Source organism: Neolamprologus brichardi, chromosome 3, assembly GCF_056152115.1.
Source record: "Neolamprologus brichardi isolate AB-2024 chromosome 3, ASM5615211v1, whole genome shotgun sequence".
In the NCBI taxonomy this organism is placed as follows: Eukaryota; Metazoa; Chordata; class Actinopteri; order Cichliformes; family Cichlidae; genus Neolamprologus; species Neolamprologus brichardi.
In genome coordinates, this window is record NC_142106.1 from 3,331,314 (window position 1) to 3,347,007 (window position 15,694).

A 15,694-nucleotide genomic window follows, 5' to 3' on the forward strand; every position below is an offset into this window, starting at 1 on the left:
GTTCTATACTGGCACAGTGTTTTTATACGCTTGTCCACGCTTGTCCCTCCTTCCTCCGCCTCTCACCCTAACCCCACTCTTCTTACTTCTAACACTTTTCCTGTTATGTTCTTTTCCTCTTTTCACCACATCCAAACAGTCACGGTCTAACTTCCTGATGAGTCACTTAAACACTGATATTGAAAATCTAGAACAATTATTACAAAATTATTACTTATTTTTCTGTTTTAAAACTTTGATTCATTGTCAATATCGTATGATTTACTTTTAGCTCAATCAGAATGCATATATATTCTTTTTATGACTCTGTGTTCAGCACTGTTTTTTTTTTTACTTTAATACATAAAAACTGAAGAAACAAACAAACAAAGTTATGTCTTCAAACATGACTCAAACAGCACCACACATCCTCGCTGCATGTTGTTTCTCCTCTGAGTTTAATTGTGAAAGTCATTTGCTATAAAAAATATTTTATTTTGAAGCATCAAAAGGAAATTATCAGGTTTTCTGTCTAATGTAAGAGGACCAAACCTGTAGTGCATCAGCAGCTGCGTGTTGTTGTTATCAGGACTTTAACTGGAGATGAAGATGTTGCTGCCACTCCTGCTCCTCGTACTCGGTAAGAGCGCTCTTTGAATGCAAACACAACAACACAGCTGTTTGTGCTTTTAGACAACAAAGTCTAACATGAGTTTACTGGATGTAAACTGACTGTACTTGACTTTATTCCTTATAACCCCCTCTGGGACTTCATGCAGGGCGCTCACAGGGTTACAGTTGACTTCATATCTGTTTAAGACGAACTATCTGTGTGTTCCAGACGTCTCTGTTTCTTGCTGATAGAACTACAAACCTGCCAGAAAGTAGTGACGTTTGAAAAGATTAATGACTATGGCAAAAAAAAGAAAAAGAAAACAAACTTGACCAATGATACAGATGAAAATTGGTTGTGTTGCCAGTTGTGTGTAACATTGTCAGTGGTGACACTTTTCTATGTTGTAACACTAAGATGTTTATTTACTAATAAACTGTTTTCTCTGTGTGTGACTGTGTTTCTTCCTCATTTGATGTTGTTGCATGGTGAGGTTATGTGTTAAAAATTGATGGACTGCGATGTCATTATTAGCGCTGCTGTCTCATAAAACGAAGGTGTCTGGGCTCAGATCTGCTTGTATCTGTGTTCATTTTCAACCAAATGTTGATATAAATAAGAGATGGTTTCCTCCTTTCACCTCAGTGTTGTTCAGTCATCAATCAGTTTTCTTTAACATCTTTGATGTCCTTTCAGTGTTTGTTGGATAGGAAGAATCCATGTTTGAATACTTTTCATAATTACTTTAGGTTACATACACTTTCTGAAACGAGAGGAGAAAATCCACTGCAAATACATAAACATGTTTTTGTTGCGTGTGCTTGTGTCTCCTTCCAGTTTCCCACCATGCCCTGGCTCCGGTGGTGGAGGTATATGAGGGGGAAAAATCTGTCCTGTTGCCTTGCAAGTTCTCAGGTTTTATACCTGAAAATCCCACAGTGCTGTGGACTCGCAATGATCTCAACCCCAAATCTGTCCACCTACGACGAGAGGAAACAGATGATCTGAAAGGGCAAAACCAGCGTTACAGAGGGCGCACATCAATGAGGCCTGATGCTCTGGACACTTCAGACTTCAACCTCACTCTGAGAAACCCTCAAATGAGTGATAGCAGCATCTACACCTGCTCCATCAGAAATGAAAGACAGGAACGGAAACTGGCAGACATACAGCTGCATGTCAAAGGTACAAAATCCAACACCTGTGATTATGAAGGTCAGAGGTCAAACTAAAGAGTAACAGAAAAGATCTTTCTAGTACTGAAATCTGATAAAATAGTGGTAATATTTTCTAGATGCAACCACACTGGAAAAATAAAAACATGAACACCAAAGAAGAAGAAAATAGAATGTTATTGGTACAATTTTTGGTGTATCTTCTAAATCTGGATGATTTGATCCAGAAATTCTTACATGTGCAGGAAAACCAGCACCTCACAGGCCTAATACGGACAGACAATAACACAACATGACTGTTACTTAAGTGTGATTACTAACAGTAGTACTGTGAAGACCTGGCACAGTTTTGGCTCACAATCTGTCCTGATAGTTTATCATGCAGAATAGAGATTTTAATGACTTTATTATTGATATTTATTTTAACTGACAGCAGAGTCAGAGGTCAGTAACACAGATGCTCAGATCTCAGATCAGGTCGATTCTATGATTAAAATCAATGTGACTGAATCTGCTTCTTTAGTTACAGAACATCCAGAAAATACTCTCAGCCCTTCCTTTGTTCCACATTTTGTTATGTAACAGCCTTATTCCAAAATGGATGGAATCAGTTTTTCACCTCCAAATTCTACCTGCACAAAATCCCCATAATGAATACGGAAAAACATTTGCTTAAAATTTGTCCAGGTGTATTTAAAAAAGCTAAAATTAACAGATGGACAGTAAGAAGTACTTATAGCCTTTTCTGGGACACTAAAAGTTGAGCTCAGTTGAATCTTGTTCCCTTTGAGAATATGTCAGATGTTTCTTGATTGGAGTCCACCTGTGGTCGATGCAGTTGATTGGACATGATTTGGACAGGCACACACCTGTCTGTATAAAGTCCCATATTTGACAGTACATGTCAGAACACAAATCGAGCCTTGAAGTCCAAGGAATTGTCTGCAGACCTCTGAGACAGTATGTATTGAATCGAGTTTGCCAAAAAGCCCCTGAAGGACTCTCAGATCATTAAAAAGAAAATTCTCTGGTCTGATGAAACCAATATTGAACTCTTTGGCCTGAATGCCAAGTGTCGTGTCTGGAAAAAAACAGGCACCACTGGTGGTGGCAGCATCATGCTGTGGGACATTTTACAGAGGAAGAACTAAAGGTTTTCCCGAATGCACCAATGTGTAGAGAACTCCTAGATTACAACCTGCTCCAGCGTACTCTGGACCTTAGACTGGGTGAAGGTTTATCTTCCAACAGGAAAATGAACATAGAGACAAGATAACAAAGGAGAGCTTTAGGACCACTTTGTGGTGTTTGTTCTTGAGTGGTCCAGCCAGAGCCCAGACAAGAACCCAATCAAACATCTCTGGAGAGATTAGACAATGCCTTTGCACTGACACTGATGGTGCTTGAGAGGGTCTGCAAAGAAGAATAAAGAAAATGCCTAAAAATAGCTGCCATACTGAGAAAAGACTCAAGGCTGTAATTGCTGCCAAAGTTGCTTCAATAAAGCACTGAGCAAAGTTTGTGATTACATGTTATTCTCATTTTTTTTTTTTTTTTTAATACATTTGCAATCATTTAAACAGTACCCTGTCATTGTGAGGTATTGTTCAATTCAATTCAATTTTATTTATAGAGCGCCAAATCACAACAACAGTCGCCTCAAGGCGCTTTATATTGTAAGGTAGACCCTACAATAATACATAGAGAGAAAACCCAACAATCATATGCCCCCCTATGAGCAAGCACTTTGGCGACAGTGGGAAGGAAAAACTCCCTTTTAACTGGAAGAAACCTCCAGCAGAACCAGGCTCAGGGAAGGGTGGGGCCATCTGCTGCCACCGGTTGGGGTGTGAGAAGGAAAACGGGATAAAGACATGCTGTGGAAGAGAGACAGAGATTAATAACAGATATGATTCAATGCAGAGAGGTCTGTTAACACATAGACCTCTCTGCATTAACACATAGTGAGTGAGAAAGGTGACTGGAAAGGAAAAACTCAATGCATCATGGGAATCCCCAGGTATTGTGTGTGTAGAAGTGTGAGGTGAAAATGAATCCATGTTGGAATAACAAAATGTGGAACAAGTAAAGCACTGGGAATACTTTCCAGATGCAATTTTTATATTTTGGCTTACTGTCCTCTCAGACCAACAGGTTGAGGTGGAGGTCATTGAAGGGTCAGAATCTGTCATCCTGCAATGCAACACAACACCTGACCTGCCTGAGGACACCAGAGTGAAGTGGACGAGATTTGACCAAGAAACCATGATGGTCCATGAGTATTCAAATGGAAGTGAACAATTTAAGAACCAGGACGACCTTTACTGTGGTCGCACAAAGATGAACAAAGACCTGCTGAGAACTGGAGACCTCAGTCTGACCCTGAAATACCCCACAAAGAGAGACAGTGGAGGATACATCTGCACCATCCACAGGGACAAAGACATCCTGAGACAGAAAGTAGTGCTGCAGGTCAAAGGTCAGAGATGTAGATAAAAACCAGGATACAGTGCAGGACAGAGGTCAGTACAGTGCAGGACTGAGGTCAAAGGTCATGTTGTTTTTGTAATTTTCCACAGAACAGTTTCCTCCTTGGGGCACAGCTCTCCTGGTTCTCCTGGTTCTTCTTGTGGTTTCTGGAGGTCTTTTATTTTATTTCCGGCACTATTTCATGTCAGGTGAGTGTCTCCTACTACACTACCCATAATGCCGATGGTCAGCAGGTGTCCTCTGGTGGCTCCTTGACTGTGGCTCACACAAACTTGTTCCAGAAGCTGAAAGAGTTGAGAGTTACAAACAGCTGATACAGAGAAACTTGCAGGTCAGAAAACCTCCTTCAGACTCAGTCATTGATCAGTGAAACAGCTCCACAACATGACTTTACTAAACAGCGTGTGTGCTTCACTGCATTGATCTGTGAACTCAGTTTTCTTTATATAGTGCAAATCACGGTCACCTCAAGGTTCAAGTCATAGATTCCACAATAATACAGAAAAAAACCACAACACAACACAAACATGAATCATGAATCTTATAAAATAACAGGTCATTATAAAAACAGCAATAACAAAATTCACACTGATCAAATGGAGCCATTCTCTCACTTCTTTAAAATAGACTTTAAACTTCTTCTGTAGATTTTTCCAGAGGCAACTTATTCAAAAGCTTTTTTCCCCCAATTCTGTTCTGACTCTAAGGACACACATATACACACAAATAAGAAAGAACAAACCCAAGCAGAGATTTATAGATAAAAATCAACCAATGAGAAAATCTTCAGATATACAGAGTTGGACATTTAGCAGCAGCATACAGAGAACAGTGATATACATGACTTCCACAGCCAGTAATAAAATATAAAACACAATAATGGAAAGTGTCCAACCTCTTTATTCAAACTCTTTAACTATTGACCAGGTGCATTCATAGAAGCAGATCAATGTAATCAACTAAAGGTAAAAAGTTAAAGAAATGAAGTGTTTACTCATTTGGAGAAGAAACAACATTTATGCCTCAAAGAAAACTTAGTATAAATTTCAGCTCAGCAGCCTTTCAATGTGAGCTTTAAATGACAAATTATGATCTTGTCATGGTCTGCATCTGGGTCACTGACCCACGACCATGACAGATCTATAATGATACCTAGATATTTATAAGATGTGACTATTTCTTATTTTTAATCCCTTGACTGGTTTTGTTCTTAGGAAGTGTCTTTGCCACTTGAGAATAACTTGAACTTGAATTTATCTGAATTTAACGCCAACTTAATTTGAGTCAAATGGGACTGAACAACATCAGAGGCAGACTGCAGAAATTCAAGTTTTTGCACTTCATCTGAATAAAAATGTAATGCAACATTTTTATCTATATACATAGAAGAGCAGTGGTCCTAATATGGAGCCCTGGGGAACACCTTTGGACACACTGTGTTCTAGCTGACAAATAATTTGATGACCAACTCACAGCATTTACAGCTACACCAATATTGTTTAGTCTGTTTACTAAAATGGCAGGACAACTGTGTCAAAAGCCTCTGACAAACCAAGACAAAGAACAGCTCAGTATTTTTTTCAGTCCATTGCATTAATGATGTCGTTCACCACTTTAATAGCAGCAGTTATTGTGCTGTGTTGTTTACTGAATCCTGATGTTGGGAAATAATTAATTTGTACAATTCTTAGGGTTGTTCATTAATAAGCTTTTGTAAACTTAAACACAGTATTTACATATGGACCTGTAGTTATTAACATCACCTCTTTTCATCAAAGAGAGAACATTAGTAGATTTCCATATTTCAGGGATCTCAGTGTTCAAAAGACTAAAACTAAAATTACAAGTTGGTGATTCTGTTATAAAATCTGCAGCCAGTTTAAGAAAATAAGGATCAGGTTGATTTGGTCCTGCAGATTCATTGGGATTCATTGGGATCCAACATTCATTGGGATCCAACAGATTTAAGGATTCAGAGGAGAAAAGCTGAAGGCCTGAAGCACAGACTGAGTTTGAGTTGTTACAGAGAGAGCCTCCTGTTCATTAAGCTGTTTGAACTCTGATAAAAACATTCAAATAAAGACCCAGAAGAAACAAAATGTATAAAGCACTTAAAATATTACATTTTTCAGTAAAGTACATCAGTCTTTTAAAACAAAATCTGGTATTTTGGTGGTTATATTCCTGTAATAAGATGTTATTATTTTCCAGAATTGTTTAGGATCATTAAGATGTTTAATGTTTTTTCAGAGCTAGTACTCTGATTTAGCTTTTTTAAAAATTTTAGAAGGTTTAATGATTTCTGAAGAACTCTAGGGACAAAATTAAGTATTATTTCTGTAGTTTACTCTAAATTTAATGATGGAGGCATGTTTATTTATAATTCTTAAAACATTATTAAAATATTTCCATGCCAGCTCTACATCAGTAATGAGGTGGATTCTGTTCCAGTTGTCCAGTTAACTGTCTGACTGCAGCGATCACTCTGTGGTCACTGACATCATTTGAAAAACACCAATATGTGTGTGTTAGTTCTAGTTATGTACAGGTCCAGGATCAATTTGATGAATTTAGAAGCAGTAAATTAGAGATCATCCAGGAGATTGTCTCTTTAAAACACGCCTGTAACTGATTTAACAGGTGTTAATCATAAAAATCGAAGGTGTATCATCTGCATGGCAATCATACAAATCTATGAAAAATTTTTGTTTGTGATGAAAACTCCTCATTTACATAAACTATAAATAAATCTATCAGATGTGATTCAAACCACTGCAGTGAATTTCCGTTAATACCTCTGGTGTGTTCTAGTGTTTGTAGTAAAATGTTGTGGTCTACACTGAGGTCTAACAGGACAAGCACAGAAATAAGTCCTCTGTAACAGGTCATAAGGAGAACATTAGTAACTTCATTACAGCTCATGTTGTGCTTTGTTGTCCTCTCAGTCCCCTGGGTGGAGGTGAATTCAGGGGTGGAGTCTGTCCAGCTGATCTGCAAAACCACAGTTTTTCTGCCTAAAGATGCTAAAGTGGAGTGGAAGGATGCAAACAACAGGAAGGTCCACATGTACAAGAACGGCTCTGACCAGCCTGAAGAACAAGACGATAAATACAAGAACCGAACAAAGATGAAGAGAAACTTACTGGAACCTGGAGACCTCAGTCTGACCCTGAAACACCCCACAGATGGAGACAACTCCACCTACACCTGCACCGTCTACAGCAGGGAGGGAAACATCCTGATGGAGAAACAAGTGGAGCTGAAAGTCAGAGGTCAGTGCTGTAGATACAGGTCAAAGGTCAGAGGTCAGACTCATGATGGTGGTTCAGTCTCAGTGGGCTCCATCCAATAATGTTACAGTGTTAGCATGTCTGATGTTTGTGACTGTTTTAGTTTTTATTTAATTTCCACTCAAATGTAAAAGCTTCAGCAGATGAACTGTAGGAGCAAAGTTCATGTGTGAGACTTCATCTGAAAGGTAACATCTTCTAGTTTCTGAACATGTGTTTGTTTAGCATGTGGCTAAAACACAGGCTAAGCTAAGTCAGTTCAAATCTCAGTAAAAACCTTCTTTGGTCCTCATCTATAATCAGTCATATCTGAGTCACAATAACTAGAAGATGATTTCTAGCAGAAGTGTGAAAATCTCCACATCCTTTCTCCATGTTATCATCCAAAGCTGTGTGAAGTTTCAGAGCTCTGCAGCTAACAGAGACTTTCAGTTTGCTGCTCTCTTCCTCTGACAGCTCCATTCTTAGGGAGCGTTAGTTCTCTGTTTCACTTTATTCCACTTATTCAGTCTGATGTTCTCTGATCTGTTTCTCTTGTTTAGTGTCTTCAATGCTGCCAGTGCCTCTCTTTGCTTTAACCAACCTTTTTCTTTATTTCTGAGCTTTTTAAGGACTTTAACTGATGCATCAACCTTTGAAAAAGGAAAGAAATCAGTCAGATTCATGGCTGCATCAAAGTGTCACATGTAGTTCTCCCACATCAGATGGATTATATCTATAGCAGCAAACAGCAGCTGATGCACAAATCGTTGTCACTGTTAATAAAGTTGGATCAGTTCAAATAGTTTGTTGCTCTGCACTTGAAAGCAGCATGTAGTTTCCTAACTAATACTGTAATTCTGTACATGAGATTTTATTGGCTGATGGTGAGCCAATCAAGAACATTCAGACCAATCAGGAGACTGTGGGGGAGGGATGTGGAGTTGACCTTTTGGCATTTAACCACGAGCTGTAAACATGGATAAGGTTAGCAGAGAATAATGTCTGTTAGTGAGATGGATTTAGAGTTTAGCAACGATAGAGTTGGGTGTCATCTCCACAGCTCATAACATATGCTATGCCTTCTGATGATGCTGCCTAAATGAAGCATGTATAATGTAAACAGAATTGGTCCTAGCACTGAACCCTGTGGAACTCCATAATAGACCTCAGTGTGTCATTTACATGCACAAATTGGAGTATATTAGATAGATATGATACAAACCACTGCAGTGCAATACCTGTAATACCTACAGCATGTTCTAATCGCTCTAATAGAATATTTTGATATGAATGGAAGGTTGAAGATTGGCCTATAATTAGCTAAGACCACTGGGTCTAGAGATGACGTTTTAAGTAACGCTTTACCTACTGTCAGCTTGAAGGCCTGTGGTAAATAGCAAATTATTAGAGATAGGTTGATCATATGATTTGAAGCATGAATTAATGTCAGGACTTCTTTGAGCAGTTTTGTATGAATGAGGAAGTGAATCCAGCTGTGATTGTTGATTTTCTATTGAATGGACTTTTTCAAATCCAGCTGTAGGCCTGTGTTTGTGAGCTCATTAACAGCTGTTTATTTAGAGATACGTGGTCCTCACAGGACAGCCACTACAAACATATGATTTTATAGAATATGATGCATTACTGCAGATTCAACACAATAGAAAGGATTTGAAATGAGCTCAGCCTTAAACATGTGCAGCAGTAATATTGATCCATAGAACACTGATGGGAACATTGTTCTGCACAATAAGTACTTTGACTTTTCATACTTTATGTACAATTTGCCAGTACTGCAGTTTTGTGTGTAGTGAGGTGTTTTCATGGTGTTTTCTTGGTGCTTTTACTAAAGGAACGCTTCTATCAAATTCTTCCAAATGTTGTCAAACTGAGCTGTGTGATGAAGTGAGTGTGACAGCAACACTCAGACTGTGTTTCTTACTTTGTTGTCCTCTCAGTCCCCCAGGTGGAGGTGGATTCAGGGGTGGAGTCTGTCCAGCTGCCCTTCAACTCCACACTTCACCTGCCTGAAGATGCTAAAGTGGAGTGGAAGATCAGTTCATACACAAAGGTCCACGTGTATGAGAACGGCTCTGACCAGCCTGAAGAACAGGACGATAAATACAAGAACCGAACAAAGATGAAGAGAAACTTACTGGAACCTGGAGACCTCAGTCTGACCCTGAAATACCCCACAGATGGAGACAACTACACCTACACCTGCACCGTCTACAGCAGGGAGGGAAAAATCCTGCTGAAGAAACAAGTTGAGCTGAAAGTCAGAGGTCAGTGCTGTAGATACAGGTCAAAGGTCCTATAGCAGCAAACAGCAGCTGATCCACAAATCTTTGTCTGTGTTAATAAAGTTGGATCAGTTCAAATAGTTTGTTGCTCTGCACTTGAAAGCAGCAGTTTTTCTAATGCAGTGCAGTGTACTTCTCCCAGTGAAGCAGTAGCATTCAGCCTGTTAGAGTCAACACAAATGTCTCCATCCAAGCTCATGTTGTGCTTTGTTGTCCTCTCAGTCCCCCAGGTGGAGGTGGAGGAGGGGGTGGAGTCTGTCCAGCTGCCCTTAAACACCACACTTCACCTGCCTGAAGACGCTAAAGTGGAGTGGAAGGATAACAACGCAAAGGTCCACGTGTATGAGAACGGCTCTGACCAGCCTGAAGAACAGCACCAGGTTTACAGAAACCGAACGAAGATGAATGAAGACCTGCTGAAAACTGGAGACCTCAGTCTGACCCTGAAATACCCCACAGATGGAGACAACTGGACCTACACCTGCACCGTCTACAGCAGGGAGGGAAACATCCTGCTGAAGAAACAAGTGCAGCTGAAAGTCAGAGGTCAGTGCTGTAGATATAGGTCAAAGGTCACAGGTCATGTAGGAGTTTATTCTCTAAAAGCTTTTAGTTTGAATCTATTTTCAGTTCATTCAAATAAAATAAATTCTCAGATGTTTTGATCTAAAAGCCAAAAATGTCAGGAGGAGCAACTGTGTGTTTAAATGAACAGACTAAGAAGACCATTAAAAATGATCCTAACTTCAAAATAAAAGCCTCTGGCATGATTTGAGTTTGGATCAAATCAATAGTTTTGTTAGTTTAGTCCAAATCAATGTAAACGTGTAAATATCAATAGTTTTAAAGCTGCTGAGATCATTGAAACACTTTGGATGTTGTCAAATGTCAACCAACCAACACCTGGGTGGAGTCCCAGCTGAAGCTGAGAGATACTCAGAAATCAGAGACAGAAGCAGCTGTATGTATATCTACACAAACCTGATATTACTGATGTCTCCTAGATAGATCTCATTCAAGGATTCAAAGTGTTTATTGTCATGTGTCACAAGAGAAAAGGGCATTTCTCTGTGCAATGAAATTCTTTCTCTGCTGTCCACCTACAGATGCCGATTAATATATACAATAAGAATGAACATATAAATACAAATAGTACAAATAAATAAATAAGGACAGAAAGAGGAGACAAAATATGGAAATGTGAAAAATTGATGTGTGCAAAGAGCTGTAGCTTAATATGGTGGTTTAATATGCAGGATGTCCTGATGTGCAAAAAACATTATTATTACTGTTCAAAAATAGGTCAGCTGTTCAAGAGTCTGATGGCAGTGGGGAAGAAGGAGTTAGTGAGTCTGGATGTTCTGGATTTCACACTTCTAAACCTTTGTCTCGAGGGCAGAAGTGTGAACAGTGGGTGTTCGGGGTGTGTGGGGTCTTTGAGGATGTTGGCAGCTCTCCTCTGGACTCAATGGTAGAAGCTCTGCAGAGAGGGCAGTGGAGTCCTGGTGATCTTCTCCGCAGTTGCTATCACTCTCTGCAGGCGTTTGGTCCATAGCAGTAGTCCTGCCGTACCATGCAGTGATGCAGCTGGTCAATATGCTCTCCACAATGCAGCTGGAGAACCTGTTGAGGATTTTGGCCGACATACCAAAATTCCTCAGCCTCCTCAGGAAATACAGCCGCTGCTGAGCCTTCTTGACCATCTGTGTGGTGTTCGGTGTCCAGGTGAGGTGCTCAGAGATGTAGACGCCCAGGTACCTAAAGCTGCTCACCCTCTCCACTCCAAGGCCCTGGATAAACAGTGGCTGGTGAGGCCTCCTCTTCTTCCTCATGCCCACTATCACCTCCTTTGTCTTGTCAGTGTTGAGTTTGAGGTTGTCGTCCTCACACCATGACCATGAAACTGACCAACTCTCTCCTATAAGCCACTTTGTCCCCTCCAGTGATGCGAACTTCAAAATAATGTTATCTTTGTTGGAGGTGACACAGTCATGAGTGTACAGGGTGTAGAGGATGGGGCTGAGGATGCAACCTCCGAAGGCGGAGCTGTAATCAACAAAAAGTACCCTGATGTTTGAGTCTGTGTTTTCTAGGTGGGTGAGTGAATAGTGAAGGGCAGCAGTGATGGTGTGGAGCTGAATGCTTCATCAATGGGATGATGCAGCAGATTTTCTCCACCTTGCACAAACTGTCCTGTTAGTTATCATGACTGGAACATCCAAAATGTCTCCAGAGGCTCCGAGTCCAGCTGAACATGTATTAGTGTTTAGAGTGGAACTGAGATGGTAGGGACTAGGACCTGGGGGACGTCAGTCAGTGACGGAGCAGTCAGCAGGTGTGGGCAGGTGTGGACAGGTACTTGATGGAGTGTTTCCTGCTGGACTCCATATGATATGTTAGCAGAGAGGATCTGGCTCCTGATTGGTTGAAGTGGAGCCCTCTGCTGCAGAAAGATGCCTCCTGTCCCAGAAAACATTGAAGTTGTCTCTAAAGCCCAGACTGTGGGAGTCACACACAGAGGAGAGCCAGGTGTGGAGGCCGAGCAGGACCCAAACGCCCCACGGCCACAGGTGGGAGTGGGGCCGGAGATACAAACACTACGGTGGGCTTGTTTCACAGCCTCACAAAGACACACAAAGTCCAGTTTGAGGAAGTGGGAGCGCTGTTTGGAATCCGGTTTGTGCCCATGTGGATAAGGATGGTGTCGGCCTCCGCACGGGATCGTATTCTGCCAGGAAACTTGTCTAAAATGTCCCAGAGCGTCGGGCCGGGAAAAGACAGAGCGTACGCCTCCTTTATTGTGAAATTCCTCACCATGGTAACTGAACACATCAGCTGGTCTGCAGCAGGTTATGTTCAGAGTTTGAGGCTCAAATTGGCTCAAAGTGTCCCATTTTCACTGATGGTTTTCCCGACGACATGCTTCAAGTGTGATCTGGATCCTCTGCTGAAGGAATCTGCTTTCTATCCACAACCTGTTGATCCGTATCTGACTAACAGCAGCGCAGGAAGCCCTGCAGTTATAGAGGAACTGTCTGAGTCGCATTGTTGCTGCAGTTTACCTGCAACTGCTGAAGAAAAAGTCTCCATGTGTTTGTGTTTGGTCCTAATCTGCTGCCCAGTCTGTTTGACACTGCTGGATTTCCAGCTGATAGATGACAGATTAGAAACTGATCAGTCTATTGATCACACAATATTCCATCAATAGAATTGATTTGACTTTGATTTGTGTAACAAAGTGATTTCCAGGTCTCCTTCATGATGTGACAGTGTCAGAGCTGAATGCACTTGTAGAGTATCATGTTTTTATGGCTCACATTTAAAGTGTTCCAGCTCTAATGTACAGCTGTCATATTAGAAATAGAAGCAGCTCTGATTTTAGTGCTCAAAGAAATCTATGAAGTTATGAATTCACACATGAACAGTTTTCTGCAGCGTTCCTCTCGGCCTTATTTGCAGCTCCACTCTTGTTTTTGCTCTAATAATTATTTCTCTCCATGAGCTGTTTCTCTGCCTGAAGGAGGCGCCACTCCATCGCTTCATTTAGTGCAGAACAAGAGTCACATGATGCTGCTCTGTCAACACCAATCACACTTTGTACAGCTCATGTTGTGTTTGTTGTCCTCTCAGTCTGTCAGGTGGAGGTGGAGGAGGGGGCGGAGTCTGTCCAGCTGCCCTTCAGAACCACACAAAACCTGCCTGAAGATGCTGAAGTGAGGTGGGAATGCTATGAACCTGAATATAGGAAGGTCCACGTGTATAAAAACGGCTCTGACCAGCCTGGAGAACAGGAAGTGATTTACAGAGACCGAACGAATATGAATGAAGACCTGCTGAAAACTGGAGACCTCAGTCTGACCCTGAAACACCCCACAGAGAGAGACAGTGGAGAATACAGATGTGGAGTCAGGAGGAAAGGACCATTTAGATATAAAACTGTGCATCTCAAAGTCAAAGGTTTGTTTGTCTATGTGTGTATGTGTGTGTGTGTGTGTGTGTGTGTGTGTGTGTGTGTGTGTGTGTGTGTGTGTGTGTGTGTGTGTGTGTGTGTTTCTCTGACTGTCTTGTGTCTCCTCTGCAGGGAGAGTTCAGGTCCAGGATCAAACAGGGGACATCAGGAACAGAAGCAGCTCCATTGATCCGACTCCTCTGATGGCTGATCAATCAGTTTGATCTGTGTGTTCTTTGATTATTGATCAGTGATGTCAGAGTGGAGTCAGTGTGATGTTGTTGTTGTGTGTTTGAGACTTTTAGTGTCCATGAAGGTCTCTGCTGCCGTAGATCCTCTGAACTGTGACAGAGGTCTCACTCTGGAGGAAACTCTCAGCACTTTCCAGCAGCTCCTCCATCATGGAGGACGTTCCCTCACTGTAACAGGTGGAGGAGAGAGGAGAGGAAGCACAGGTGGATCCTCTGAGGAAGAGGAGCGTTCCTACAAACCACATGATCACATGACCAGAGGACAAGCATGTGTAGAAACACATTAAAGTCAGCCTGTAAACTCATCATGAGTTTTTCTGCTGTAAATGGAGCCGTGTTGTGTTTTCTTTAGAACAAAGGAGAGCACAGTAAGGATCAGATTTGAAAAATTATCACAGGACTGAGACGAACAAATGAGAACTGATGTAGTTATTTTGGACTTCCTGGTGTTGACTCTGACTGAGGTGATGTTTCACAGAACTGAGTGGGCACTAACAGTTTCTGTGTCCTTGATGGAGCTTTCTCATCTTTTCAACATCTCTGCTGGACATAATCAGGAGTCTGAGTTGGCACATCCTCGGTGCAGGTGTGAAGAAGGAAACCTCACAGACAAAATGATGTAAATGTAAAAAAAGGTTTTGACAAAGCTTTAAAACCTATGTTTGCATTAAAAGTGGGAACTAGCACTAGACATGAGGCTGATTAAGCAGTTCCTGGATGCTGTTCAGTGCCCACCCTAAGGAACATTTTTTTAGCTAAAGATTTAATTTGTTGCTTTTATAAAAAGCTATTCTTGATAATCCCGTATTGTATAACTAACCTGTTGTTACATCATGTGAGGCTGTGAGAGTGGTATTTTTCCTGTGGCTGTGTGTCCTTGCTTCGCGATTGATGGCGTGGATTTTATAATGGGCAATGACATTGCAGGTGGGAAGGTTTATCCTACCCCAGAGGTCACAAAGACTCCTGACCCAAGGCCTTTGTCAGATGCTTTAAGCCGGCAGCACCCGGATGTATTTCCTGTAGGTGTTCTCACCCGGTCACACGCCCATCGGCATGGAGAAGTGGTTGACTTGTCAGAGTCAGTGGTCGGCTCTATTTTGGAAAAGGATGTGATGCCCTCCGAGGAGGGGGTGGGTCCTGATGCCAAGGAACTGGCTCAAGAAGTAGCTGAGCCTGCTCCTAAACCCGCAGCCCCCCCTCTCCTCACACAAGGGAGGCCCTTATTATCGCTCAGAAAAAGGACCCGTCATTAGCAAAATATTTTGCCGCCATAGATGAGTGTGATGGTCCGACAGGAGACCGGAAGCAGACGTTTTTTGTTTGTGATGGATTGTTAATGCGCAGGTGGACCTCAAAGCCAGGGGAGGACTGGAGTGTAGTCCAACAGATAGTGGTCCCGGCTAGTTTGCGTCAGCATGTGCTACAATTAGCCCATGATCATTCATGCCCAAATTCCCATGACATTTGGGGATAACTAAAACATATGACCGTATTCTGCAGCACTTCTTCTGGCCGGCAATGAAGGAAGATGTTGCAAAGTATTGTAATACTTGTCACACGTGTCAACTGGTGGGCAAACCAAACCAAACTGTGCCCCCGCCCCACTATGTCCAATACCTGCTGTTGGTGAGCCATTTGAACACGTTTTGGTCGATTGTG

At 41.6% G+C, this 15,694-nt stretch overlaps 1 protein-coding gene and 1 pseudogene across 3 annotated transcripts; one reads left to right on the forward strand and one right to left on the reverse strand.

Moving 5' to 3' along the window:
• The first annotated feature begins 526 nt into the window (after positions 1 to 526).
• LOC148103142 (uncharacterized) lies at positions 527 to 15,176 on the forward strand. Of its 3 annotated transcripts, XM_087838677.1 has the most exons (9): positions 527 to 619; positions 1,430 to 1,777; positions 3,914 to 4,246; positions 4,347 to 4,445; positions 7,203 to 7,529; positions 9,488 to 9,814; positions 10,055 to 10,378; positions 13,463 to 13,789; positions 13,914 to 15,176. In XM_087838677.1, the coding sequence occupies exons 1-9, from the start codon at positions 583 to 585 to the stop codon at positions 14,003 to 14,005; spliced, it is 2,214 nt and encodes a 737-aa protein (XP_087694803.1). In that variant the 5' UTR covers positions 527 to 582; the 3' UTR covers positions 14,006 to 15,176. The 3 variants fall into 3 exon arrangements, with proteins under 3 accessions (XP_087694803.1, XP_087694801.1, XP_087694802.1); XM_087838675.1 differs by having other exon boundaries at positions 13,463 to 13,986; XM_087838676.1 differs by lacking the exons at positions 527 to 619; positions 9,488 to 9,814 and having other exon boundaries at positions 1,394 to 1,777; positions 13,463 to 13,986.
• LOC148103143 (uncharacterized) lies at positions 11,136 to 12,649 on the reverse strand (annotated as a pseudogene).
• Positions 15,177 to 15,694: the final 518 nt, after the last annotated feature.